Here is a 27,335-nt window from a genome sequence, read left to right as displayed (position 1 = left end):
AAGGAAAAGAGAGTCCTAAGATCATTTACACAAAAGGAAAATAGTTTGCTCTAAACTGTTGTAACCATTGCGGGCCGTTTTAAAATAAAGCGCGTTCGTAATATGCTTATTTGGAAAGCGAACTAATTAGTGGTTATTGGAAATGCTAGCCTAGGGGCCAATGAGCCCATCTTGAGTGGTAAAACTTTTGGGCCAGCCCATTAGTAGAAAAGTCTTAGATTGATTCAATAGGATTGGATGCCAAGAAATATATATTAATAAATAAATCCATATATTGCTTAAAAGCTCAATTCAAGCCATTTGGTTTTTTTTTTTTTTTCTTTTTCTTTTTAAAGTGATTCTAGTACCACATTCTATTTCACAATTTTTTGCCATATTTTTTATGTGATAGATTTTGAGTGGTTGCCTATCAATTATACATAGACCTCATATATTTTTTCTCCACGACTCACGCTGCCACATCACAATTGTGGTAGATATTGTTCACTTTGAAACCCATACTCCTCATGGTTTTGTTCTCTTCAAAGCACACGACATTAGGAGAAAATGTCTTTACACATTAAAGGGAGGCCACTCCTTATAAGCACATCCCCATGTGATTCTCTAGGCAACGTGAGATTTCATGGATTACAAGATCCTCTTTTGGTTCTCTATAATTGGTAGAGGGTCTTGTAATTCATAGAATCCTAAGGCGGACAATATACACAGTTGGAGCGGGATTGTTAAAAATCCTTAATCTTTCTTGCATTAGCCAAATTGTGTGTATGCATGTCAAAATCTCTTTAAGCTTGAAACTAGTAACAAACTAAATACATGATACTATGCATACACTGGCTATGCTCTATGGTATTAAATATTGATTGTTAAATAACAACATATTCAAAAAACAAAGTGTAATCAAATAAAAATGTTAAGATAGATAAACAAAACACGCAGGAAAATATAGGTTTGGAAATGAAAACTGTAGGGATGTTAGGCCCAGGAGTTCTTTATCTGATTGTATCTTGGGCCCATGGCCCAAGCCGAAGACGAGGGGTTGTCCGAGGAGGATAAATCTTTAGTAAAGGAGATTGTGTTACTAAATAAAGAAGCTTGTTTTGGTCATAATAGCTTGAAAGGATGGGCTAAGGATAAATGTATCCTCGGCTATCCAAAGCCAAGGTCCGAATATGTGGGTTGCTGTCCAGGGGAATGTTCCAGGGAGTTCTGCTAGTATGGATAAACATTACAAAAACAAGGTACAAAGGAGAGTTCTAAAATATCTAAGGGAAAAGCTGCTGCTACCCTATTAATTGCTCTCCAGTTAACTCTCTGGCCGCATTAATGTGGATGTGATGCCTGAACAGTAGTTATCAGCCTTACAGCTACTACATGGAGACTTAGGGAAGGGGCTGATGGGACAAGTATCAACACCCGCCATCTAGCATGTACGTGGAGGGCGAAGGTGAAGGGAAACAATAGTATAAAAGAAAAAGAAGGCAGGGAGAGTAGGGGGCAAGAAATCAAGTGGAAAATACTGTAGCAATTAGGAACCAATCTTGTAATCAAACCTAAAAGCAATATATAAGAGTTGTGCTCCTTGGATCTTGCTGAGGATGTTTTTTCTTCAACATAAACCTGTTTGTTTTCATTCTTTTTTCATTCCAATCTATCTTAGTATTTGTTTGAATCATTAAACCCCAGTTTTTCCAACTCACTTTCTATAAATTCATTGTTTTGAGCTTTTTGAGCCTAAGTCCACCAACCTTTGGGCTAGGGAACTTAAATCCAATCCTTACAAAAACAATCACTTAAAAATGAGCATGACCCCTATTGAATCATTAAAGTTTCTTAAGGCATTTTAAATGTGTTGAAAAATATCAAAGTATATTTTATATATGAGTTTCTATTACTCTTTACTTCTTATTAAAGATGATAATGTATTCATATTACAATAAATATATATATATATATTTTTGGGAAACCATATTACAATAATTCTAGAACCATATAACAGGTTTGCTTATCAAAAAAAATATAACAGGTTTTGATAAATATATAGTAAATTTTTTTTGGGTTAGCATGGGTTCAAATTTTCAACACAATTGAATTTCGAAATATTTTCAAGAAGTGGAAAAGAAAAGAAAAGAAAAAAGAAAGAAAAAAAATGATAAAGTGATCCGATCCGTTGGACTCGGTTTTGCCCGGCCCAAATCAAAAAGAAATGGTGGCTAGGGTTTAGTAACAGTGACTGACTGACCCAAAAACCCTTCATACTTCATACTTCGAATCTTCTTCTTCTTTCTTTGGAAATTGGAATCGAATCAGCTGAACAACAACAACAACATGGCCGAAGAAGATTCAGAGCTAAAGCGCACAACAATGGTCGCCGACGAGACCAACAAGAAGAAGAAGAAGCGCAAGAGAAATAGACCCAACAAGAATTCAGCGGAGGAGGAGGAGCCTCAAAACCCTCAAAATGAAGAAGAACAAGTTGAAAAGGTTGAGGAGGAGGAGAATAAGATGAATAAGAAGAAGAAGAAGAAGAATAAGAAAGAGAAGAAGATGAAGATTGAAGAGGAGAAGAAAGAGGAAGAGGAAGAGAGAGAGAATGGTGAGGAATCGACGGAAGAGAAGAAGAAGAAGGTGAAGAAGAGTGGTGGTGGGATTATGAGCAGTGAGTCCTTTGAATCTTTGGGTCTCTCTGAACCCACTTCCAATGCTATTAAAGATATTGGATTTCAATATATGACTCAGGTTAGCTTTCCCCAAGTTCTCTCTCTCACTAAATTTATAATTCAATTTCAAAAGCCTTGCCTTGCCTTTGCTTGTTTCATTTCAATTCAACCTTAATTGTTATTATTATTATTATTGGGTTAGTCTGATTTCATGAGCAAAGAAACTTCATTTCCTTAAATATGAGTTTACTTTGGAATATATGACTACTGCTGTTCTTTGATACATGAGTAAGGGTGCATTTGTATAAGCTGTTGCAAAACCGTGTTTTGGGTTTAAAATGAACGTTTGTAAGAAAGCTACGAGGAGTTGCTATTGCAAAACAAACGCACTTTTAGGCTCCCAAAATGCCTAACCAAATGGACCCTAATGCTACTACGACAATTAATTTAGCAAATTTTTATTGATTTTCATCTACTATTAATAACTTGACACCTTGGCAGCTGTCATTTATCTTGTGAAAATTTTTGGGTCATTATGTAAATACTCTTTAGCAAGGGAAATTCTCTCACTTTGTATTTTATGGGATCATGTATTTGATCAAAGATAGTATTTTTATTCTATTCCATGTTATGTTGTAGGCTTAAGATAAGTTTGTAGAAGAAGACTTGTTAATTATTATGCTTAGTCAATTTTTTTTACCTCGCTTTTTTAAAAAATGCAATGCAGATTCAAGCCAGAGCAATTCCACCACTATTGCTTGGCAAAGACATTCTTGGAGCTGCAAGGACAGGTTCTGGGAAAACTCTTGCTTTTCTAATACCAGCTGTCGAGTTGTTACATCACAGCCATTTTTCTTCACGTAATGGAACCGGAGTCATCGTTATTTGCCCAACAAGGGAGCTAGCAATACAGACTCATGCTGTCGCGAAAGACCTTCTCAAGTACCATTCCCAGACTCTTGGTTTGGTTATTGGTGGTTCAGCTAGAAGATCGGAAGCAGAGCGTATTGTCAAAGGAGTGAATTTATTAGTTGCAACCCCTGGTCGACTGCTTGATCATCTTCAAAATACCAAGGGATTCATGTTTAAAACCTTGAAGGTAATGCACACACAATTTCTTAACATTATTTTTGTTGTTATTATTAATATTTTTTCTACAAATTATACTTTTTTAGCTGTTTAGGCGAATGTTGCTATATGTGACTTTCTCATCGAAACTCATTTGTAACTTCAAACTGTTAACAGTATTGCTGTTGTAAAATCTATCCCATCAAATTCTTATATTTTTCTCAAATCATACCATGATATCCTCCTTGGTAACTGACTAACTTCAAATTTTTACTGCACTTCTATAAGAATATTTACCAAAATTCATCAAAGCAATTTGAATATATACAGATGCTTATGCAAATCATCTATCAAAAAATATTATAGCAAAAATCTCACAGCTGCTTTATACAGAATTTCTTTCAGGCAGCTTTCACAAATCTACAACGTTATGAAACTTGTCCTTATTGGATTGCATAATGTGGCTACAACCTACCAACAAAGAAGAGATGATATATATAGATACTGTTTATGAATTTGATAATTTCTAATTAAATGCATACTATATGCTAGTTCTCATGTCTCAGTATTGTGAATGAGTGATGGCAATGGGCCACCTATCAAAAAAAAGAGTGATGGCAATGGGCCATTTTCGATTGGATTTCGAGTTGAATTTTGACTAGTTTCTTGCTTACGTTTGAGTTCAATCTTGTGTTTGATTACATTTGCCTCAGAAAATCTAGGTTATAGTGTATTTATTAGAGTAATTACTTTATGTTTGATGTGGACCTATATGGAGGAAATGAAATCAGCATATTTTTGAAGATGTGGAGTGCATGTCTTCTTAGTTCTCTTTATGAGGGGTATTTTGTTTGGGTCTTACTAATAGTAATTCTTCCATTCACTCCTTCATAGAGTCAACTCTTATGTAGATATTATCCCATTGTAGTTCTATAGGCTACCTCTTGTTTATTTTCATGACGTAGTCTCTTTTCAATAATATTGTTTTTACCTATCAAAAAATAATAATAATAATAACAACAAAGCCTTAGTCCCAAAATGTTAGGGTCGGTTATGGATCCTCAACAAATTAGCTAGGGTTAGCCACACGTATTATTTTCCTCCATTCTATTCTATCTGCAGTATACTCTCCATTACTTCTTTACCTTGTAATATAATTTTAATTCATTTATTTGTAATGAGGTACATTTATTATTTTATCAATTATGAGCATCAATGTAGTTGATGTCCGTGTTGTTTCCTTTGGCTAAGTTTTCCTTGGGTCTGGGGATGGGAATCAGGGAGAATTTCAGTTCACAAAAAAATATAATATCGTTTTTAACCCCAAGGTAGCACAATCTACTAGGGACCATGCCCCATGAAGCAGATATCACTAGTTTGAACCTCTCCTCCTCCCCCCCCACCCTTTTCACCTTCATGGGCTATGGATCCTCAACTGATTAGTTAGGTCGGTCACACGTATTCTTTTCCTCCACAGGGCCAAAACTTATTTATGAAAGAAACAATATTTTATTCTTATCAATAATATTGCATTCTTACCCTGGAATATATATATATATATATATATATGCTGTGTTCTCTCGTCCTTCATTGAGTCATCATACTGTTTAAGTCCCTAAAATGTACTGACTTGATTGTAAGTTCCACAAAGTTGACATTAATTATAGACAGTATATTGCTTGTTTGCTCGTCTTTATCAAAGTAAAAAAAAAACACTGGTTTGTTCATCCTTAGTCTCTAGAATTATATGGATAGTCCAATGCATGATCCCTATCTTAAGGTGCCTACAAAGTTTAGTTTTTTTATTTGAACAGCAGCGTTAAGGAAGATTTTCACCATTGATAATTTAAGGAGGTGAAAACTGGTGGTGGTGGATTGGTGTTGCATGTGTAAGAGGAACGGGGAGACTATTGATCACTTACTTCTACATTGCCTAGTAGCTCAAGAGTTATGGAATATGGTGTGTTCCCTTTTTGGGGCTCATTGGGTCATGCTGTGTAGTGTTGTGAAACTTATGGCAAGTTGGCCTCATAAGTTTAACAGACTCAAAACTAAGGTGCTTTGGAGTATGATCCCTCATTTTCTTATGTGGGCCATATGGAGGGAAAGGAATGCACCTACTTTTGAAGGGGATGAAAGGTCGATTCATGAGTTGAAGCACTTCTTCTTTCAGACTTTGTTGAATGGGCAAATGCTTTGGGTGTTGTTACTTTCATTTCTCTTCCTAATATGCTTGACTTTTGTACCTTCATTCCTAATTAGTTTCTCTTCTTTGTTGCCTTTTAGCACACTGCCTGTGTGCCTTGCTTTATTTTTATTTTTCCTTATATCAATTTTCAATGAAGTTTATTACTTATCAAAAAAAAAAAAAAAGCTTGACTTTGAATGTGATTGCCTCTCCCATAAACAGCGTGACCACAAGTCATGCCATATTGTCTTGGGCAATCATACTTTAACTACAAGCATCAAGCAGCTGGCAGTGATTGGCCTGTTGTGCTATAATCGTGTGTTTTTGTTACTTACCTAGAAACGAGGCTTAACATGCATCACTTGTACGGGTAAAACTTGTTATGTTGTATATTGTTGGTTGTCGAGCATTTGATCTTTCTCCCAGCTCGTTGTTGTTGTTTTTGTTGCTGCTGCTGCTGCCGCTGTTGTTGGTTTTTTTTTTTTTAATTTTTATTTTTTTTTAAGCATTCACATCATTTGTGCCATGTTGATTCTAGTAAACACTAAAAAAAAGTCGTCTCAAACCCAAAAATAAAAAGTAAAAAATTTGCAAGGGGCCGCAGTTTTAGGCTGTTCTATGAAGATATCTTAAATATATATATATATATATATATATATATATTTTTTTTTTTTTTTCCCCCCCTCTAGTTAAAGCTAGTTATTCCATGCAATTTATCTGTATATGTTCTAATTACTCTTCTTATTTTTTTTTTTCTTATAAACTTGAACTGGCAGTGCCTAATAATTGATGAAGCTGACAGGATACTAGAATCAAACTTTGAGGACGAAATGAGGCAGATTATTAAGCTCCTACCAAAGGTAAAAATATGTTGTAATCTATGTTTTTTTTAAAATATGATATATATATATATATATATTTATTTATTTATCATTGAGTGAATTAAGGCAGTTATCATATGGAAGTAAACACCATGTGCAAGTTTAATGCTGTATCATCTATAAAAAAAAGGTTTAATGCTGTGTCAAGATTTCACCAAATCTAACAATAGAGCCAGGTCATGTTTAGTTATTAGGAAGAAAGACAAGGGAAAAAGAAAAAGGAAGGGGTAATGGTGAGAAACTGACTTTGTTTCCTTAGCATTTTCCAAACTAATCTAGGTTGTTTTTCTCCATTTGGTACTACCCAAGATCCCAATGGAGGGAAAGTAAAGTTGAACATATATCTGTTCTGAAGAAGGTTATTGATGCAAGGAACACCAAAATCATTTAAAATTTCATTTTTGAATTTGAAATTAATTTTTTTTTTGAATTTGAATTTAGAATTTGGTTTTTAATGTTAAGGTTTTTATGGAATTTAATTAGGTATTTTCCATATTGGTGTAATCACTGAACCCTATTAAACTATTGCTCTTGTAATTGTGAAAGGCAGTGTGATTTGGAATAACAATTTTATGAGTTTAGAATGTGCTCCTCTTTTGTTTGGTAGTGATGCCAAACACCCTTAGGTGGTGATGCCTAAGGTTTTCAGCTAGATTCTAGGTGGTGGAGCCTAGGGTTTGTCATGTTTATCCTGTTGTTCCTCTTTTATCTTTATTTTCTTACACTGTTCTACATCAGTTATATTACTTGGCTGAGCAGACATGCATTTTTAATGCAATGTTAACTTTACTGACAAATCAAGTTGATAAAATGCCTTACTTGTAGTTGCATTCACTTTGCTTCCTTGGAATGGATGTACTAATTGAAAGAATTGTCTCAACTATTGGTTTCAATTATTGTAGTTGCATCCATGGGATGCTTCCACCAGTGTTCCAATCTGTTAAAGAGTTTCTTGACTGCTGTAATTTGTCTTGATTTTATTATCTGAGCACACAGTTTGTGTACTCAGTGGTGTTATCTATTTTCAATAAAATTTTCACACACGCATGCACTACCCTTTGTTTTGCTGTAATTTCAGCATTTTACCGTGTTTGTTTCATGGTAAAATTTGGTCAAACCTAATAATGTTTTCCATTGACCATAAAACTCTTTGTAAAAATCTGTAAGACGTTTAACCAACAAAAAACATGGTAAAACATTTTACAAAAACACAGTGGCTGTCCCCTCTCCATCTGGTTGTCTAGCCATCGGTCATGGTATCTGGTGGCTAGGAGGCACTGTCGTGTTTTTTTCAATTGAAAATTTTATGTCACACCAAACACTTGAAAATGTTTTGCTATAAAAACATATTACATGTGAAGACCTTTTACAACAAAACAAACAAAGTGATTCATGTCAGCTAATTCATAGATTCCAATATTCCACCACTTGAAATTAGGATTGTGGGTCTGATGCTAGGACATTGCTGCTAAGGACAGATGTTATTTATTAGTCAATTTCTACATCTAGCATGCAATTTATTTTTCTGAAAAGATTCAACTTTGTTTAGCAATGTAATGATTAAAAATGTAAATATTCTCAGTTCCATTTACTTATCAGTTAGTAATTGAAATCATATGCTATATCATTTGTGGTAATATCCAAGGTTCTTTAACTGATTGTGAGTCGCTACTCAATGTGCAGAATAGGCAAACAGCTTTATTTTCAGCTACCCAGACTAAAAAGGTTAGTCATTTTGAAGCCGCATGGTAGTTAATCTTTTCTCTTTTCCACTTTACAAATATTTTATGCTATTTATTTCTTTTTCTTTCTTTTGTGGAGAAAATTTGGTATCAACATACTTTCACTTTTCTTGTGTGTGTCATATAAATATCAAATAGTTTGGTTTTGATTTGGATTCTAATGTTTTTCCTGTAAATTTGTAGGTTGAGGACCTTGCACGCTTATCATTTCAGACAACTCCTATCTATATTGATGTGGATGCTGGGAGAAAAAAGGTAGATTAGTTTAATTTAATATACTACTACCTGACATGCAGTGCACATAAATAGCTTATTGTGACAGTGAGTGATCTTCTATCAAATAATTGCTATTGATAACTTTACTGATGTCACGTCTATTAACATGATATTTTTATTGTACCTTTTAACACTGATTTATTGGATGTCTTTGAGTATGAGATTATGAGACTGTGTAGGCTTTAATTTATGGCCTGATAATATTGTCTTTTAAAGAGTGAGAGCACAGACACACTTGCTGGGGACTACATGCGTGTCCTCAGTGTGTTGGGAGAAAAAAATGATATTTAAATAAATTCCTTTGATTTTAGATATGTTTTTATTTATTTTGAAAACTTAAAATAGCCATAAATTTTGCCTAAAAGTATGTATTAAACGATTAATTAATTAATTATCATCTCTCCACCATGAGGTGTCCTAATTTTTCAGGAATTGCTATGTTGCCATGTCCTGTGTCAATGACCTTGTTCATTTAACCACTTAGTATTGATGTCCTGAATTTATATCATGTTGCTTCTTCTTCAGCCCCTTGCCTTTGAAATCTGACAAGATCCTGGATTTTATAGGTCACCAATGAAGGGCTGCAGCAAGGCTATTGTGTTGTGCCCAGCGCCAAGAGATTTATTCTTTTGTATTCCTTCTTGAAAAGGAATCTGTCAAAGAAAGTGATGGTCTTCTTCTCTTCATGCAATTCGGTCAAATTTCATTCTGAACTACTGAGATACATTCAGGTGGACTGCCTTGATATCCATGGAAAGCAAAAGCAGCAGAAAAGGACATCAACCTTTTTTGACTTCTGCAAAGCAGAGAAGGGGATCTTATTATGTACTGATGTTGCTGCTCGTGGGCTTGATTTTCCTGATGTGGTATGTTTCTTTTGTTTACTATGTGACATAATTATTAATTTCTATTATTGTTATTCCTGATATGGTTTTAAATTCTGTTATTTTCCCCTTGTCTTCGTTTGTAGGACTGGATTGTGCAGTATGATCCTCCAGATGAGCCCAAGGTGATTACTTCCCCATCCTGCCCTCCTATAACAAATTTAATATAATCTCTGTTTTCTATTCTATTCTTCTATGTTTAGTATAATGTTGAAATTTAGCTTGGGGTTACTCCTTTCAGGATTACGTTCATAGGGTTGGTCGAACAGCTCGTGGGGAAGGTGCAATAGGAAATGCTCTGATTTTTCTGATACCTGAAGAGTTGCAACTTCTTCGCCTTCTAAAGGTATAGTTTATTCACTGAATAAGAAAAAGGAAAAGCAATCCAACAAAACAAACTAGAGGCCACTGATTTAGACAATCCTTATGTTAAAGTCGACACGTCCATATTTAGTATGATGTGAAGAGGCTAGTTTTTTTTTTTTTTTTTTTGGGGGGGGGGGGGGGGTGGTGTTGTTATTGTATAACTTAAAGTTTAGATTAAAATGAAGAATGGGAATGCGGAGTTGGGTTCAAGGCCCATTAAGTGCATGTGTAACTTACCTATTTTTTAAAAAATAAATACATTAAAAGAGCTTATAAAAAAAAATGAAAAATAAGAAAAAGACTATTGCTTTGTGGAGGATCCTGTGAAGAAAAATGAGTAGGAATCAAATTAGTGGCCAATAGGTTTTTCCTTTATTTTCCACAATAAATTGTTGCTGTATAGTTGCTTGTTTTGCATCCTAAGATGATGTCTACTTTCAGGCAGAAAAAGTCCACGTTAAAGAGTATGAATTTGATCAAAAGAAGTTGGCTAATGTGCAGTCTCACCTGGTACTTTACTGCTTCCACATTTTATGGTCAATAGCTCTTCTATTTTAAACTGCTGGATTTAGTTTGGAGTATTTGGATTATTGCAGGAGAAGTTGGTGGGCAGTAACTATTACTTGAATAAGTCAGCTAAAGATGCATACAGATCCTACTTATTAGCATATAACTCTCACTCTATGAAAGACATCTTTGATGTTCACCGCCTTGATCTGCAGGTAAAAGCCTTTTATGTTTATAAGTGATCTGCTGGTAAAAGCCTTTCAGCTTGGTAAATGGGAACTTCTATCATTTTAAATATATACTGTTGACAACAATTTTAGGGGTGACAACAAAGTTCTAGAAATAAAAAATTTAAGGGCCTTTTCTTGAATTTAGGTATCTCGAGCAATTTGGTTCCAAATAAGTATCACCTAGCTGGCTAAATTGGTGTTTTGGGAGAGCTTTATATCCACTAATTCTGGGAAAGGATCCTCTCAATTTAGGTTCAAATGGAGAGTGTCCATTTGGAAATCTGTATTGCTTTGACCCTAGGGGGACAGCCCTAAGCACATTGTGAAAAGATGTGTCATTTTTTATTAAAATTTTTAAGACGTTTTTATAGCATGTTTGTATAGAACAACAATGGATTTCTTGATGGAATCTCCATTTTAATCCAAACGGGGGGATTTTAATCCCCCAATTATGGGAGTTTCTCTCCATATTTGTGAACCTAAAATTTTGGGTAAAGAGAAAATCCAACCAAACATATGCATGGGAAAATATCTAATCATATCAAAAAAAAAAAATATATATATATATATATATATATATATATATATATATATATATATATAAAAGCAGAGACCTCATGCTAAAGAGTATGAGGTTGTGCCATGTGGAGCATTTCTTGAAGTTCTCTTTATTTAGGGTTCTAAATCAACAAAGTTTGCATTTATATTAAAGTATTAGTTCATTAAATTAGCTAATAGAGTAAATGCTTATATTAATTATATATAGTTGTACATTAATTATTTATATCAAATGAATTTATATGATTATATTTATAAATTCGATCTAAGAGATAATTTTTAGTTGGAATAATAATAATAAATTTAGAATATGACATTCTTTCTCATGTTTAGTTGCTTTGACAACAATTGACACAAGAGCCATGAAAGAATTAAATATTTGTGAATTCACTAAAATAAATCTTAGTCCTTTAAATTTCCTAACTCCTTTCAGTCACATGTAATATATGTGTGTGTGTGTTTTCTTTAATATAATTTTTCTACATTTATATGAGAAACAATAATTGAAGGATATATGCATTTTTTTAGTAGGTATGAAATAAGTTTATCTTTATTAACTTCTATATCATGTAATTTTCAATTTGTGAACACACACACATAGTATGATTTCTATTTTGTTTATAAAATAATTAAGGTTACAATTTTTTACAAGGAAATTTATTTAAAATTTTTTTTATACATCGATAGTTTGGGGATATGAATCATGAATATCTCTATTGGAAATTGAAGTGTCAACCAATTAACCTACCATATTCTTGGCAAACTTATTGAAATATTGAAGAAAATTAATAATAAGTTGCACTTAGCTAGTTAAAAGAAAAATGAAGTCCCTATATCAACATAGTGCTTGAATGCTAAGGGTTACAATAACATCTCATCAACTATGAACCTTGGATGTCTGTTAGGGTGTAAGCTCTAGGTGTTTGTGGTTTGTTCCGCTAGGGAATGACAAATAAAGAAGCCAGCTCTAGGTGTTTGTGGTATGTTCCACTAGGGAATGACAAATAAAGAAACCAGCCAGACTGGTTTCTATTTTTGGAGAGGCTTTTGCTTCTCATTAGGCTAGAGCTTAGGACATTTAGCATTTTTTGGAAGAAGAAAACTGATTTCTTTTGGTACGACCAACTATGCCTTAGCTTGTGATCAGCTTGTTTTTGGTTCAAAAATGTCAAGACAACTGTGCTGAATACTTACGGTGATATCATTAGGCAGCAACTTGATTTGTTTAGGCTAGAGGTGTAGCTTGTGTAACCAATTTGACATGCTTGGTGACCTGAGTTCAAATGATTCTGACTTTTTTTAAAGAAAAATTGATTGATTTCTGTTTGTTGTGCCGTAATATACAACATATAATACAATGCTCATGTTCTGGGTATTTTGTTTGTTCAGGCTGTTGCAGCTTCTTTTTGCTTTTCAAACCCACCAAAAGTGAATCTGAACATAGATAGTGGTGCTTCAAAGTTCAGAAGGAAAATGCGAAAAGTTGAAGGAGCTAAACATGGTTTTAGTGAGAGCAACCCTTATGGAAGACAGGGAGGTGGAGATGATAAACGACAATTTTCAAGGCATTAAATAGGCGGAGTCTGTAGAGTATTGTGCCTCTGCAATAGAGGGTTTTTCCTTTTTCTTTTTCATCACCATGTACTGGTGGTCACGATATCTTGTTTATTGACTCTGATGATCTCTCGAGCAAAATCTTGTATGTGATGCGCATACAAGAAGCTTAACAAAAGTCAAACTCGGCATAAATGCTCAAAAAATTTTGATTTTAGTGTTAATTTTAATTAGTCCTAATTGGTTTCCTCTCTATGTTACACCATGCAAGTTATTGTTCAGTTTCTTATGCCTAAGCGACTGTGTGCATCATAGGTCTCATCCTCACAACAACAATAATAGGCTTATATTGAGAGTCTTATAGCTCAACTGACATCTCTTGATGTTTCTAATAATTTCCAAAATTCAAATCTCTCATTTCTGTTGTAACTATCAAATTTATCACCAAAAAAAAAAAGAAATAAAAAAAAAGAAGCTTATTAGAAGTCTATAAATTTGGATGCACTTCATAATATCAATTCAATTACATGATCATTTAGGTTTGATATCGGTGGCATGGGTCATGAAATATTTACACACGCATATATATATATATATATATATATATAGAGAGAGAGAGAGAGAGAGAGAGAGAGAGGTGGCTGAAGACGAATTCATGGCAATTAGTGAGACAAAGGCACAATTGGTGGCTCGGTCAAAGGATTGGCTTGTAAGAAGAGAGAGAGAGAGAGAGATGACAGGTTGTCCCTTAACCCAACCCCCTCCCCTCTCAATTTGGCTAAAAACTGTTGACAGCAAATTCAACAGATTGAGATTGTCTTCTTCATTGAATTTCAACAAGTGACATAATTACCTTTTAGAGAGAGAGAGAGAGAGATGAGAACAACAATATTCATAGTTATATGGCATAACTCTTGGACTAGAAAGTGGAAATAAGCAAAAAATCAGAATTTATTGATGTAAATATACTTTGTGAAGAACTAAATTGTATTCTAATAAAGACTCAATTTTAAGTGTCCATCCCCAAATTCAAACCAAGCTGGATATCACTATCCTTTGAACAAACGGGAAACTATACCTTTCCATCAGCGTCAGTTTCATATAGGAGTTTATTTTGATGCTCATTTATACACTTTACTTTTCTAAAGCATGTTTGCATCACAATTTCTTGAGTGAGGCTTTGAGATGTGGTTGAAGACTAGTAGCATTTGTAGCCATCTGAACCACATAAGATAGATCTCCTCCAATTAACTGAAAAACTCGGGTTATCTTTTCCACCTATAGCAGAAAAGGAAAGGAACATAGATTACTTAACGGTCAAAACATTTTATTTAGAGAGGGTGACACAGCACAAAATTCCAAGTTACACCAATGAAAGAAAAAAAATCTAACATTGGCACCCAAGTAAGGAAATGAAATAATTTTTTAAACCCAGTATGAAAGGAAATAACTCAAAATTCAGTTATATTAATTCCAGGAATAAATCAAATCAAATCGCATAGAGTCAATCAGGTTCAATGGGCCTCCATCATCCAACAATAAGATTGGGGGACTGCATGGCTGCATCTGGTGTCCACAATAGAGAAAAAAGGAATTTTCTTACCAAAGCATCAAAATTGCTTAAAGAATTTGAATGAACAACCAATAGATTGTCAGAAATAAATTCATTTATAATATTAGCGTGTAGATTAGTCCAACAAGATGCTTGCATAGACACATAATTATATCAGTTTTAGAATTTAAATGATGCTTGATCTTACAAATCATCATTTCCAAAAGTGCAACAAATTTTCTCAGTTAATAAATTACAAAATTACAATCACTTCCCTTATTAGTGTCCTTTAGAATGACCATTAATATCCCTCAGAATGTCACCTGGTATACCTTCCTCATGTCCCCATGATACTTCCATAAATCAAGATAGGCCCTCCCCAGTGATCTCTTGGTCTGTTTTGTTCATATCCTTTTACCCGAGAGAGAGGGACATTTATCAAATCTGTAGATATGATCAGACTTGCTTGGCCCAAATAGGCCTTTTATCTCACAGAAGGACACTTCTTTTACCAGTCCCATCAGAAGTTTTCTTTGCACACTTCTAAATCATTATCTTAAAACTGTCATCTTAGTGACAGTTATCAACTTCTCATCAACATTGCATGATATATGTACTATTCAACAATACTAAACCAAAACTAACCAGATAATCATGGAATCAGAAATCATCTGATAACTTAGATGCTGGTCTAAACATTAAATGCAATAGAAATGCTTAATTTATTATGCAATATATGTAAGTAATAAGTTATAACAGTCTAATTGCTTGTGCTTAGAGGAAGTGGGAGGCAGAATATAAGTAGAAAAGAATCGAAGTGGGTGGCTAATATCAATATAACACAATGTCCAAGTCCTAAAATTTTGATTGGGAAGCTCTTGCAAAGGCAAGGTCACATCATTTAGAGGCAAAAGTAGAGAGATTAGTGCAATCTATTTGACTCTAGTAATATGCAAAACAAATTTTACAGACTCAAAACAGGATGATAGTGGGCAGTACTAATAACAACCAATTTTAATCATCAACTCACTTATTCACCAACAAAAGAATGCCTTTACACTATTAAATAATTAGATTTGTATACTCTGCTTCAGGTTAAATGCCGTTGGTGATCATTCTATATCCCTATTTTTTATGAATCTATTGAAGCAATAATAATTATAACTTCCAAATACCAGGCATCAAGTGTCCAGATGGGCAGATGAATAGTAAGCACGAGGGGAAGTAAAGTACGTAAAACATACCCATTAAACAGAAAAGGACCATCAAGAATGAATTGCCTATGACTCTACCTCGATTTTTAGTTGAGATCACAGATCCCTACAGATTTTCCAGAGGCATTATCACAATCAATTTAAGTCAAAAGTCAAGTGACGAGAACCTCTCCCAAGGACAAACCTCAAATGTAACTGAATCTCCACAACAAAGATGATGCAAGCAATCTTTAACATTGCTATTCAAAGCTCAACTCAAATGCACGTTTTGGAGGTATCTTCTGTCTCAAGGTCAAGTTGAAGAACTTAACTTTCTCTGCACTAGAGCACCATCTTGACACTTTTTGCAATAAATAAATTTAGATTAGACATATAAGGATCATGTTAATATTCCTTCTCATATAAAGTGTCTTTAGGCCAAAATGAGAGGGAAAAAGATGAAAACAATAATGGAGTCTGTTATCTTCATTGGAGTATAAAACAACCGCTTAACAAGAAAGTATTCACCTATGAATGCTCTCTACACGTCATTAGAAGAATTCCATAGCCATTTCCCGGATAACATTATCATATATATACCAATTATCAAATGCATCTACAAAACTTTCACCTTTTGACAACAATAGGAAAAAAGAAAATACAGCTCTACCTCCACTTCAAAAAATAAAAATAAAGAATAGAGACGGTTAAGAAAGCTCATTTCTCACCATTTTTACATATAACCTCTAAAATAACCATGAATTTATCAGCACAACCAATCCATACTGAAGAGGGCAAAACTGAGTTGTCATAGGAGAGTTAAGTAGTTCTAAAGAAAACTCATTCATTTAGTAGGAAAATTAAATAGTAGGATATTCTTCTATGTGAACCCATCATATCTTAAACCTGTTTTGCATCATGATACCACAATCAATAATCAGTATAAATTACCTTAGAAGCATTGCCCACAAGCTCACTTTGAAGCCTTATGACTTTTTCTTCTGCATCATATTCCCCTTTCTGGAATGGATACAAATATAACATCAACACCACATTCATCCCCAAACAGAGAACAATGATATATGTGAACTGCTTATGATTTCATATTACATAAATTAAAGAAAAGATAGCTTCTTGATTCCCAGAATTTTGCATCAAATCAAAGAATCAACTTTGACCCATTTCTTCATTGTTTGAAACAATAACCCAAGTGAAGTCAGAAAAGAAAAAAGAGAGATAATTACTATTAAGTTTAGAATTGATGAGTGGGCACAAAAAACATAGATAAGTAGTGCTACCCTGCAGTACCTACCAGGACTTCAACAAGGCCAGTGCTTTGAGCAATGACAACTTCAATGGTACCATCGGGTCTGGGTCTCCAATAGCCACTCTCAGAGTGCATGGGCTCCCCAGAATGGAGTTTCCAAGTCTTCTGGGAGTAAGCAATGACGGGCTTGGAAGAGTTGTGAGAGAAATGAAGCTCTTCGATGTAAGAGAAGGAATTGATGGTGGGAAAACCACCTTCTCCTTGGCCTCTCCATGTTCCCAGCAGATATGATATTGGTGCTATTCCTGGGTGTACGGCCGATGCTGATGCTGATGATGATGAAGATGGTGTTGGTGTTGGTGTTGGTGTTGGGCTCTCCATTGTTCTTCAACTTGACTTACTACTCCTGTTCCTTGGATATAGCTTTGGGATTTACATTTGCTTTTCCACCTTTGTTTTTTTTTGTTTTTTGTTTTTTTTTTAACCATTAATGTAGAAGTTTCAAGGGACACATAGGCAAAATTGCATTAAGGTTGAATGAGTGTAAAAATACTTAAAAATAAAAACTTTAATTTTTTTTTGGTTTTACCTTCACTTAAACAGTCATCTATAGGTTCTATACTCTCTCTAATAGTAAATTTGGAATTTTTTTCTAATCCTTTTCTTTTTGGGAAATTTTTAAAATATTTTTTCAACTATTTAGGGGAAAGCAGTATCAATAGTTTAAATTTTAGGGTAGGTGTGTATTATTATAAATTACAAGAGAGCTGAGTATAATAATAGAAAACCTCAGTATATTATTATAAGCTACTAAAAACTATGAGATTCTCAAACATGTACTAAGTATTCAAGTCGTGCTAAAGAAGACCGAATGGTAGTGCTCAGTTTTGGTTTGTTTACTATTGTAATCAATGAGTGGCAATTTAATCAATGAGTTGTTTTTCAACATCATTTCCTCTTAAATGAACCCCTAATTTAGATAGAATAGTGGAGTGGATATTAATACAATTCTCTCAAATTAGAATGTTTGTAATTTAGTAATTTGAAATTGGGGGTGGGGGGAGGGGATTGTAAAAAGCTCTGTGAAAGATTATGATAGGGAAAATGTAATTTGCCCTTAAAAAAATGGTGACATGGTAATGTAGTGATATTGCTTTAGTGACATGCAATTTGTGCAATGTGTCTTACTTGATCCAAAAACAAAAAATGAAATAAATAAATAATTTACGTCATGAAACAAGTTACCCGCAATGAAATTACTGCCCAATTCTGTTAGTTTTAGTTTAGGCTAAATTTGGTAAGTTATAGAGTTTGAATTGAAGGATAGAGAGAACTAAGTGCCTATCCATCCGTCTCCACTCATGACCTTTTCTTTCTTTTCTCTTTCCTTCCTGTTACAAGTTTGAAACACTCTCTCTTTTTCTCCTTGACACTCACACAAATTGATTTATTTATTTATTTTTTTGCTTTTTTATTATTATTTTTTATATACAAAATATAAAATTGAGATTTTCTAATTGTAGTTCTGTTATTAGTCTCTCAATTTTGTTCCACAAATTTCTCTTAAAAATTGTCACTCCTGATGATGGGTGGTGCATGGTGGTTCAATCAAGAACAAGTTCCAACTCATTCACTCTCAACACCCAGTTTCCTTTTCCTTTCTCTTTCCCTCCCTCCCTTTACTCCCTCTCCTCTTTTTTCTCTCCCAAATTCCAACAAAAAGTTGTTCCCTTTCATTCATATTATTCAACACAAATGCAATGACTTGTCAGGAACACAAACAAAAAAAATTACAACTTGGTTCCTCTTGCTGCTATCATTGTTCAATTTCTGGTTTGTCCTGCATTCCCTTCTATATTTTATCATATTGGTCTCTGCTAGTTTTGCATTTGCATTGATCTTTTCCTTGTTTTTGTGTGTGTGTGCTTCTTGTTGTATTGTTTTTTGCTTGTCTGCATTTTTTTTTAATCCAACTATGACCTTTTGTTTTGTGTGTTGTGTCGTACCATAACGTGCATGCCACTCATGTTGATTTGGTATGCATAATACATGTTTCAAAAGTTGGTAGCTTCTGCTATGGACTTATTTGTTTGACATGTTCTTATTCATTGCAAAATTTCATACACGTAAAGGAGTTTAGGCTCATAAATGATTATTATGGATACATGTATAGAAGAATTGGCAACTGCATTGTCCACAAGGTTTATAGATTATGATTCATTTGAATGGAGGATCTAGTTGCTGATTAATCTGAGAATATTGTATCGATACACAAGATCTCGAATGTCCAACCTTTCAATACACACAAGATCACATCATGTCATCTGTTACAAATTTGTTATGCATTTTATTTTGGGAGAAATAATTCATATTTATACAAAACTTGTCAGAGCTCCTGCTGAGTGGTGGTGTTTCGTAGCCTTAAAAATGTCATCAAATCCTGTCAAGAGGCCAGACTCATCTGAGGTAAATATGCTCTATATCTAGACTCATTCATGCACTACCATTCTTTTTAGAAACAAATCTAACAATAGACATGATATTATTGTTTGAAATGGATTACTCTTCAATGAAATTATTGAGAAGAGGAAATAAAACTGTAAATTAGTTTAGACTAATTATTTAAACATGTGAAGAATTACATATTGTGATAAAAATAAAATTTTCATTTGTTAATACAGATGAGCCACATTTCATCTGAAAAAGCACCATGGGGACCCAAAAAGATGGTTGATGTTGCAAATAGTGCTGCTGGTTCAGACAATCACTTACTGTATGAGCCGAAAAAACTCGATAAAGTAGCAAAAGCTTATGTTGATTCATCTCAAGATCCAACAAGTAAACCTGGACAGAAGGATCCAAAGTCCAGAAGGAAACCAAATTTGACAATTGACCCACCATCTGATCTCAGAAACTTGGAGCAGCCAGTTGGCAAGTTTGTTTCTAATTCCAACAGTGCCTATAAAGGAATTCCTAGCCCAAGCTATAATGGAATTCCTAGCCCAAGCTGTAATGGAATTCCAAGCCCAAGGACACCTAGAAAATCTGGATTCCCAATAACTCCAACAGCAGGGATAGCTGGAGTAACACCAGCAAGCACAAAGACAAATGGTGGAAAGAGTACCAGTTCCTTCACCAACCCTAGCCAAGGGATTGTGAATGGTTCTCGTAGCAATAGCTTAGAGGGCTCCAACACACCCCTCAGGCCACACACCGGTGGAGATGTACGGTGGGATGCCATTAACATAGTTTCCAAAGGTTGCCCTCTAAATCTTAGCCATTTTCGGCTTCTCAAGCGCATTGGTTTTGGAGATATTGGGAGTGTTTATGTTGTCGAGCTTAGAGGAACAAAGACCTATTTTGCCATGAAAGTCATGGACAAGGGCTCTCTTGCGAGTAGAAACAAGCTTTTGCGAGCACAGACAGAAAGGGAGATACTTGGACTTCTTGACCACCCATTCTTGCCTACTCTATATTCATACTTTGAGACTGATAAATTCTATTGTTTGATCATGGAATTCTGTAGTGGTGGTAATCTTCATTCTCTTCGCCAGAAACAACCCAACAAACACTTCACTGAGGAGGCTGCACGGTTAGTACTTACCACCTATTTACATTTTCACTGTATTCTTTGATTATCAGTCAAGTTTATCTTTCTACAAATTGTTGAAACTGGTTTATTTTTCTGATGATGAATTTTATTTTATGATGGTATTTAAGGCATATACATCATACTATTTGAACAACTAGAATAAAGGAGGCCTAAGATTTTTAAAGAATTATTAGTACTTATCTAAATTTGCTTATTGAATTGAATTTCTTGTGTTGATTTGATTTTAGACATTGAGAGCAAACATATTTCTTAAGTTCTTACATCTTTTAACAGGTTTATTTTTTTCATCAGAGGTGTTGTTAGCACTTGAGTACCTACACATACTAGGCATTGTATGCAGGGATTTGATATAGCATTACCTTGCACTATTAGACCAACCAGAATAAAGGAGGTCTAAAAATTTTAAAGAATTATTAACACTCATCGAAATTTGCTTAGTGAACTGAATTTCTTGTGTTGATTTGATTTTAGACATTCAGAGGAAATAGATTTCTTAAGTTCTTACATCTTTTAACAGGTTTTATGCATCAGAGGTGTTGTTAGCACTTGAGTACCTGCACATGCTAGGAATTGTATACAGGGATTTGAAGCCTGAAAATGTACTAGTGAGAGAAGCGGGCCATATCATGCTCTCGGATTTTGACTTATCCCTACGTTGCTCCGTGAGTCCTACACTTGTGAAGTCTTCAGCTACCAATGTAAACAACATTGGTGTTGCTGGGGGAATCTTAGATAATGAGTTGGTAATTCATGGTTGTATGCAGCCATCAAATTTTCTTCCACGCATTTTACCAAGTAAAAAGAATAGAAAATCAAAATCAGATTCTGGTTTGTGTGCTGGAGGCTCCCTTCCTGAATTGATGGCAGAGCCAACAAATGTGCGCTCAATGTCCTTTGTTGGTACACATGAATATCTAGCACCGGAGATCATCCGTGGCGAGGGTCATGGTAGTGCAGTGGATTGGTGGACATTTGGCATCTTCTTGTATGAGCTATTGCATGGGACAACTCCCTTCAAAGGTTCAGGCAATCGTGCCACACTCTTCAATGTTGTAGGCCAGCCACTTAGATTTCCTGAAACTCCACAAGTAAGCAATGTGGCTCGTGATCTCATACGAGGACTTTTGGTAAAAGAACCAAATAAGCGGATTGCATATAAAAGGGGTGCTACAGAAATAAAACAACACCCATTTTTTGAGGGAGTGAACTGGGCCTTGGTGAGATGTGCAACACCTCCCCACGTTCCTGATCCTGTAGACTTCTCACAATATGCTAGCAAAGAGGCAATCCCTGCAGAGAAGAAAATGACAGAAATTGGAGGAGGTGACAAAAACAGCAATAGTCCTAAGGATCCTCCTTATATAGATTTCGAGTACTTTTAGAAATAAGAGACCCGCCTTCTAATTTGACGATTTTATACATTTCTGGAGGGAATTTACATTGTATGAAGAGCAGAAACAAACAAATGAATCCTAATTAGACATATTTGTTGATGGTGTACTAAAGAAGACCTCTCTGGAGCATAACATTATTTCATTGATTCACATTTCAGATGAAGAGGAATAAATATATTATATATGTAGGGATGGAAATCTTCATTCAAAGGTTTTGTATTCACTTTTTTTTTTCTTTCCTTCTGGGGGGCGGGTGTTAATATTCAAGACTTAATCAATATACTGAATTGGTTTCCTTGGGTTTCTTGTAATGATGTCACTATATTTAAGATGATTTGAAGTAGAAGTATTCAGCTTTCAGGCACTCTAATATCAACAATAATAATTTTAATTGTTATTACTCTAGGTTGAATCGAAAAACTTATTCTGGCTATATGAAGCTTCGTACTAAAGAGATTGAGAAAAAAATCTAATATATAATACTAATTTGAAGAGATGGAAAGGAAAAATGGTAAGGCAATTGGTTCTAAATTTACAATCATGATTAGTAAGTGTTGTTTGACAAAAATTATTTTTACCAACTTATTTTATTATTTAGCTTATTTTTACTATTATTCATGGGTTCTACTACACTTTTTGGCATTATTCATAGGTTCTATTATACTGTTTCAGTTAAATTTTACTTTTATTTACAGTACTTTTAGCAAAAAGTTTTCAGTTTTAGCAAAATAAACGGATCCCAAACGGACCCTAAATTTCTTAAAAAGATATAAGCTTCTTAAATTACAAATAACTAGTCACAGACCCGTGCGTTGCGCGTGATAATTTTTTAGGTAAAATACTATTTTAGTCCCTAGACTTTATAAAGAGTTTTTTTTTTTTTTTTTTTTTTTTTTTTTTTTTTTAAGTTTTATCATATTTTTCATAATGTTGTCTATAACGTTTTTCACCATTATCATATATTTATTGGTTGATGATTTGCATAACATAGAAATTAAATAAGAGGAAGAACTATTTATTAGATCTTTTTAAGTCATGGTGTATGAAGATTATGATTATATATATATATATATATATATATATATATATATATAAAGGTTAAATGAAATGTCAAAAAATGAGATTATAAAATTTTCCAATTTTATTTCTAATATAATTTCTAAATTACTGAAGAACATCTCATTTTTAGTTATGATAGGAAATATAATTTCTCTAGTCAGAATTTGATTAGTTTTAATTTAAATTTTGTATTATATTATTTTGTACTGTTGATTATTGATTTAATTAAGTGAATGTAATGGTTGATTTTATTGCACTACAATGTTTTCAATGTCCATTGTATAACCATCTCTATTTTATTTCTTACTCCTCTTGACCACCTTTTTATAATTGTGACTGACAAAAACTATAAAGATGTTCACCTACAAATATCATAATGATCAAAATAAATAAAACCCATTATAAAAAATTTAACATTTAAATAAATAAATAAATAAGCAGTACCTAGTTTTGCATTCAAGTCTTAAAGGTGTAATTTTTGATGTGGGTACCTGAAGTTCATCATCGAATATTCAGTCGACTAACAATTTTCACTATAAAATCTAAAATAGTAATGTACATACAAGTTTATAGTTTCTCAAAAAAAAAAAAAGAAAAAAAGTTAAGTAGTTTATAATTCAATATATGCTACAAAATGTGTATCTAATTAAAATTAAACAATAATGAGACAAAATTGACAAAAAAAATTTAATATCTTTAATCAACTATGAAATGGGCAAAGTATAATGACTAAGATAAAAAAAAAATACTAATAATTTAAAAATAATCATTCAAACTTCAATGAATAAAAATCATCTAATAAAATACAAGTACAACAAAATACATGTTATATTATTTTTATCTATAAATTAAATTTTTTTATGGAAGTTTATCTATAAATTAATTAAATGATAAATAGAAGTAAATTTTAATCAGGTACATTTATAAATTATAATGTTATATGATATGTTTTTTTTTTTTTTTTTTTTTGAGAAACAATTATATGATATATTGATTAATATAAAAACAAACAAATATATGATAATAAAAGAATGAAAAAAGAAGAAGGAGAAGAAAGGTAAAGAAGAATACCTCTGTACGGCTGTACCTAGGAAAGTGGGAATGCTTGAATATGCTTCACAATCAAAGGGTCTACATGGCTACAGCAAACACAATTGCTTTTGTAGAAAAAATTTTAACCATACACGTGGGTGGTTGTCTCTAGTTTGCTGCAATATTTATTCACTGTTCACATAGAATAGATGCTTTGCTACGCTTTACATTGTAAATGACGAAACATAGAGGAAAGTAAAACAGGAAAAGAAAGAAAAAGAAGAAGGCAGAGTTGAGCTGTTGAGAGAATGAGAGCTGAGGCGCCATGCCAGAGATAGAAGCAGTCAGACAAGAAAGCGAGAGAGAGAGAGAGAGAGAGAGGGAGAGAGAGAGAGTTACCTCTGTAGAAAAATGTCTGCAACTGTTGGGTGGTTGTCTCTAGTTTGCTGCAATATTTATTCACTGTTCACACAAAACAGAAGCTTTGTTACACTTTACATTGTAAATGATGAAACATAGAGGAAAGTAAAACAGGAAAAGAAAGAAAAAGAAGAAGGCAAGTTGAGCTGTTGAGAGAATGAGAGCTGAGGCGCCATGCCAGAAATACAAGCAATCAGACAAGAAAGCGAGAGAGAGAGAGAGAGAGAAGTTACCTGTGTAGAAAAATGCCTGCATCTGTGTGGTGATGCGGCGCCTCCAGCCTTCAATTTTACTAATGCTGTGGGGCAATTAAGCCCTAGAAGTGTTAAAATAGCTGTGCATCTCAAAATTCTGAATGTCTAATTATTTATCTATTTATCATTAATTAGATTAGAGAGCCAAAGGTCTGAAGTTTTGAAACTGTCTTTGGAAGAATTGGCGATAGCAAGTTGAAGGGCTAAAGTTTTGAAACCATGAAACACATGTAGAGTAAAAGGAGGGGAGACAAAAAGGATTGCCGTTAAAGAGTAAAGACTATTCGGATTGGGTTTGGGCTTTATGGATTGGTGGACATACAGCATTAACGTGAGGATTTTCTTTTTAGCAGTATTTTAAAATTATAGGAAAAATTAAGAAAAAAGAATGGTAAGGAAGTGACTGCTGATGTGGTTCAATGTGAGCGTAAGAACATTAAATGCTACACCTTATCTTTTAGTAATATATAGATATAGATTCCAATGACATGAAAAATTTTCACAAATATTTTACAGCTATCAAGCTAACAATTTATTAATGGTGGAAGCATATTACCTGCAATTTGGTAACATGCAACATGTGCAATGTGTCTATTAGGTTTGACCAATTATAGTCACCTCAATTAAAAATCCATGTCGAGTCCACTCCAATATACTCTTGTTAAAGGTGAATAATAAAGTGATGTTAATAGTAGATTCATATATGAATTAATAAATATGTACCAACTAACCTGTGGTATAATCTTTTATCAATAAACCTGTGTATTGTGCGTGATAATTTTTTTATGGTGATCTTCTACTTCTTCTTCCTCTCTCTCTTTTTTTTTTTTTTTTTTTTTTTTTTAATTTGGACTAAATTTTTTTTAAAAGAAAAAAAAAGTATATGTAAGTTTCTTATTAACTTAAAGACAATGAAAAATTAATTGACTACTCCATAAATCAAACACTACACGCATTTAATATCCTAAACAACTTATAAATTACAACCAAAATTCATCATACAACTATATAATTAAAAAATGAACTACAACATGAATTACCTTTTGAATTACTACTTGAAATTTTCACAACAAACAAATTTTCTCAAACCCAATTTTTTCTACCCTACAATCCAAAGGTGGCATATGATAATTGTAACTCTTTTTATATTTTATACAAAAATTAAATTTTGTATTTATTGTATTCGCCAATTTATATTGTTCCTGCAATATTATCTAATGTAAAACAATTTAAAATAATAAGATTATATGATTGACTAACTTGTTAACAGTTGTTAACCTTTGTTATTATTCACATAGTATTTTAACAATTGTTTACATTATATGAATTTTTGTATAATCATATAATTTTCTTATTCTCAATAATAGTTAACTCCTTGAGATAATTAGATAGTATTTTCAAATTAAAATTTTTTTTTCATTATTTAATTGTAACATTTATTTTTGCTAAACTCCAGTTGAGCCATATCAACGATCATGTTATTATCCTTTTTCTTTCTAATTTTTCCTATAGTATTTTTTATTTATTTACATTTACTCATTTAAGATGAATTAAAAACTCCATTATTTAACAATCAAAATAACATCTCTCTCTTATTTTTAACTCTTCTCATTATTAATTTCTCAACTTATTGTTACACTTCCTCAAACATTTCTTCCTCCCTTTTACATTTTCGTCTCCCCACTACTATTTACCTTAGTTCATATATGGTATAATATATAATTTATTCTTTAAAATTTATTGAAGATAATTTGTTCTCCTTAAAAATTTAACTATTTCTAAAAATATTTTCCATAGCTTTATCTCTACAAATATATCATTCTATTATTTTAGATTTTTTTTTTTTTTGGTTGAGAAACTTGGGTGTGTTTAATTGATATTATTATTTTTATAAGTGGTCTATATTCTTCAATTTTTTTTTTTTTTGGTAGAACTAAAATTTTTTAAGTTTCAAATTAATGATTCAAAATTCCCATTCTCTTAAAGAGATTATTATCATAATTATCAAACCTCATCGCAAATTTACCATTGGTATTACTCAAAAAATTGATATATACAATCTACATGGGTATTACTCAAATAATTGATAGACACATTCAAATACACAGCCATATTGATTTTATTTTGATATGAACTCAAATTCTCAGTTTCAAAATATTTAAGAATTAGCTCAAACTAAAATTATAAGAGGGAGATAGAGTACATAAGAAGGAGAGAGAGTACATGCGATGGGGAACTCAAAAAACACACCACTAAAATGTACCTAAGTAGAGATAAAAAAAAATTCATCTACCTAAAATAGAGTTGCAAGAGAGAGAGAGAGAGAGAGAGAGAGAATAGTCGCATTTTTTTTTTTGTGAGAGAATGTGAGAAAAATAGTATATATATATATATATATATATATATATATTAATAGGCAAAACTAAGAGAAAATCCAATTAGATTTCAAATTAGGATTTAATTAAAGTCTAATTTTGTATCACGTGTCCCATCTAATTTAAGTTTTTAAATTTTTGTGCAAAATGAGTTAATTCAATGTGAAAATTGGATTTCAATTAGGGTTTAATTTTAGGTCAAATGTCCCATCTAATCTAAGTTTTTCAATTTTTGTGCCAAATGAGTTAATTTAGTTTAGAAAAC

The 27,335-nt window shown here is 33.0% G+C and overlaps 3 protein-coding genes across 3 annotated transcripts; 2 read left to right on the top strand and 1 right to left on the bottom strand.

The window, feature by feature from the left end:
* The first annotated feature begins 2,251 nt into the window (after positions 1–2,251).
* Positions 2,252–13,159, top strand: LOC126720276 (DEAD-box ATP-dependent RNA helicase 51-like). Its single transcript, XM_050422594.1, has 11 exons — positions 2,252–2,736; positions 3,385–3,756; positions 6,690–6,773; positions 8,478–8,519; positions 8,720–8,791; positions 9,379–9,678; positions 9,783–9,821; positions 9,938–10,042; positions 10,504–10,572; positions 10,659–10,784; positions 12,747–13,159. The coding sequence occupies exons 1-11, from the start codon at positions 2,326–2,328 to the stop codon at positions 12,927–12,929; spliced, it is 1,803 nt and encodes a 600-aa protein (XP_050278551.1). The 5' UTR covers positions 2,252–2,325; the 3' UTR covers positions 12,930–13,159.
* A 685-nt stretch (positions 13,160–13,844) lies between these two features.
* LOC126720275 (peroxynitrite isomerase Rv2717c) lies at positions 13,845–17,379 on the bottom strand. The gene is made up of 3 exons (XM_050422593.1): positions 16,969–17,379; positions 16,608–16,676; positions 13,845–14,189 (listed from the first exon to the last, which is right to left on the bottom strand). Exons 1-3 carry the CDS (start codon positions 17,302–17,304, stop codon positions 14,070–14,072), a joined length of 525 nt encoding a protein of 174 aa, XP_050278550.1. The 5' UTR covers positions 17,305–17,379; the 3' UTR covers positions 13,845–14,069.
* Positions 17,380–19,350: 1,971 nt separating this feature from the next.
* On the top strand, positions 19,351–22,267 carry LOC126724521 (serine/threonine-protein kinase RHS3-like). The gene is made up of 3 exons (XM_050429028.1): positions 19,351–19,389; positions 19,605–20,515; positions 21,054–22,267. The coding sequence occupies exons 1-3, from the start codon at positions 19,351–19,353 to the stop codon at positions 21,916–21,918; spliced, it is 1,815 nt and encodes a 604-aa protein (XP_050284985.1). The 3' UTR covers positions 21,919–22,267.
* Positions 22,268–27,335: the final 5,068 nt, after the last annotated feature.

This window comes from Quercus robur, chromosome 4, assembly GCF_932294415.1.
Source record: "Quercus robur chromosome 4, dhQueRobu3.1, whole genome shotgun sequence".
Classification (NCBI taxonomy): domain Eukaryota; kingdom Viridiplantae; phylum Streptophyta; class Magnoliopsida; order Fagales; family Fagaceae; genus Quercus; species Quercus robur.
This window is presented reverse-complemented; position numbering and strand designations above follow the sequence as displayed.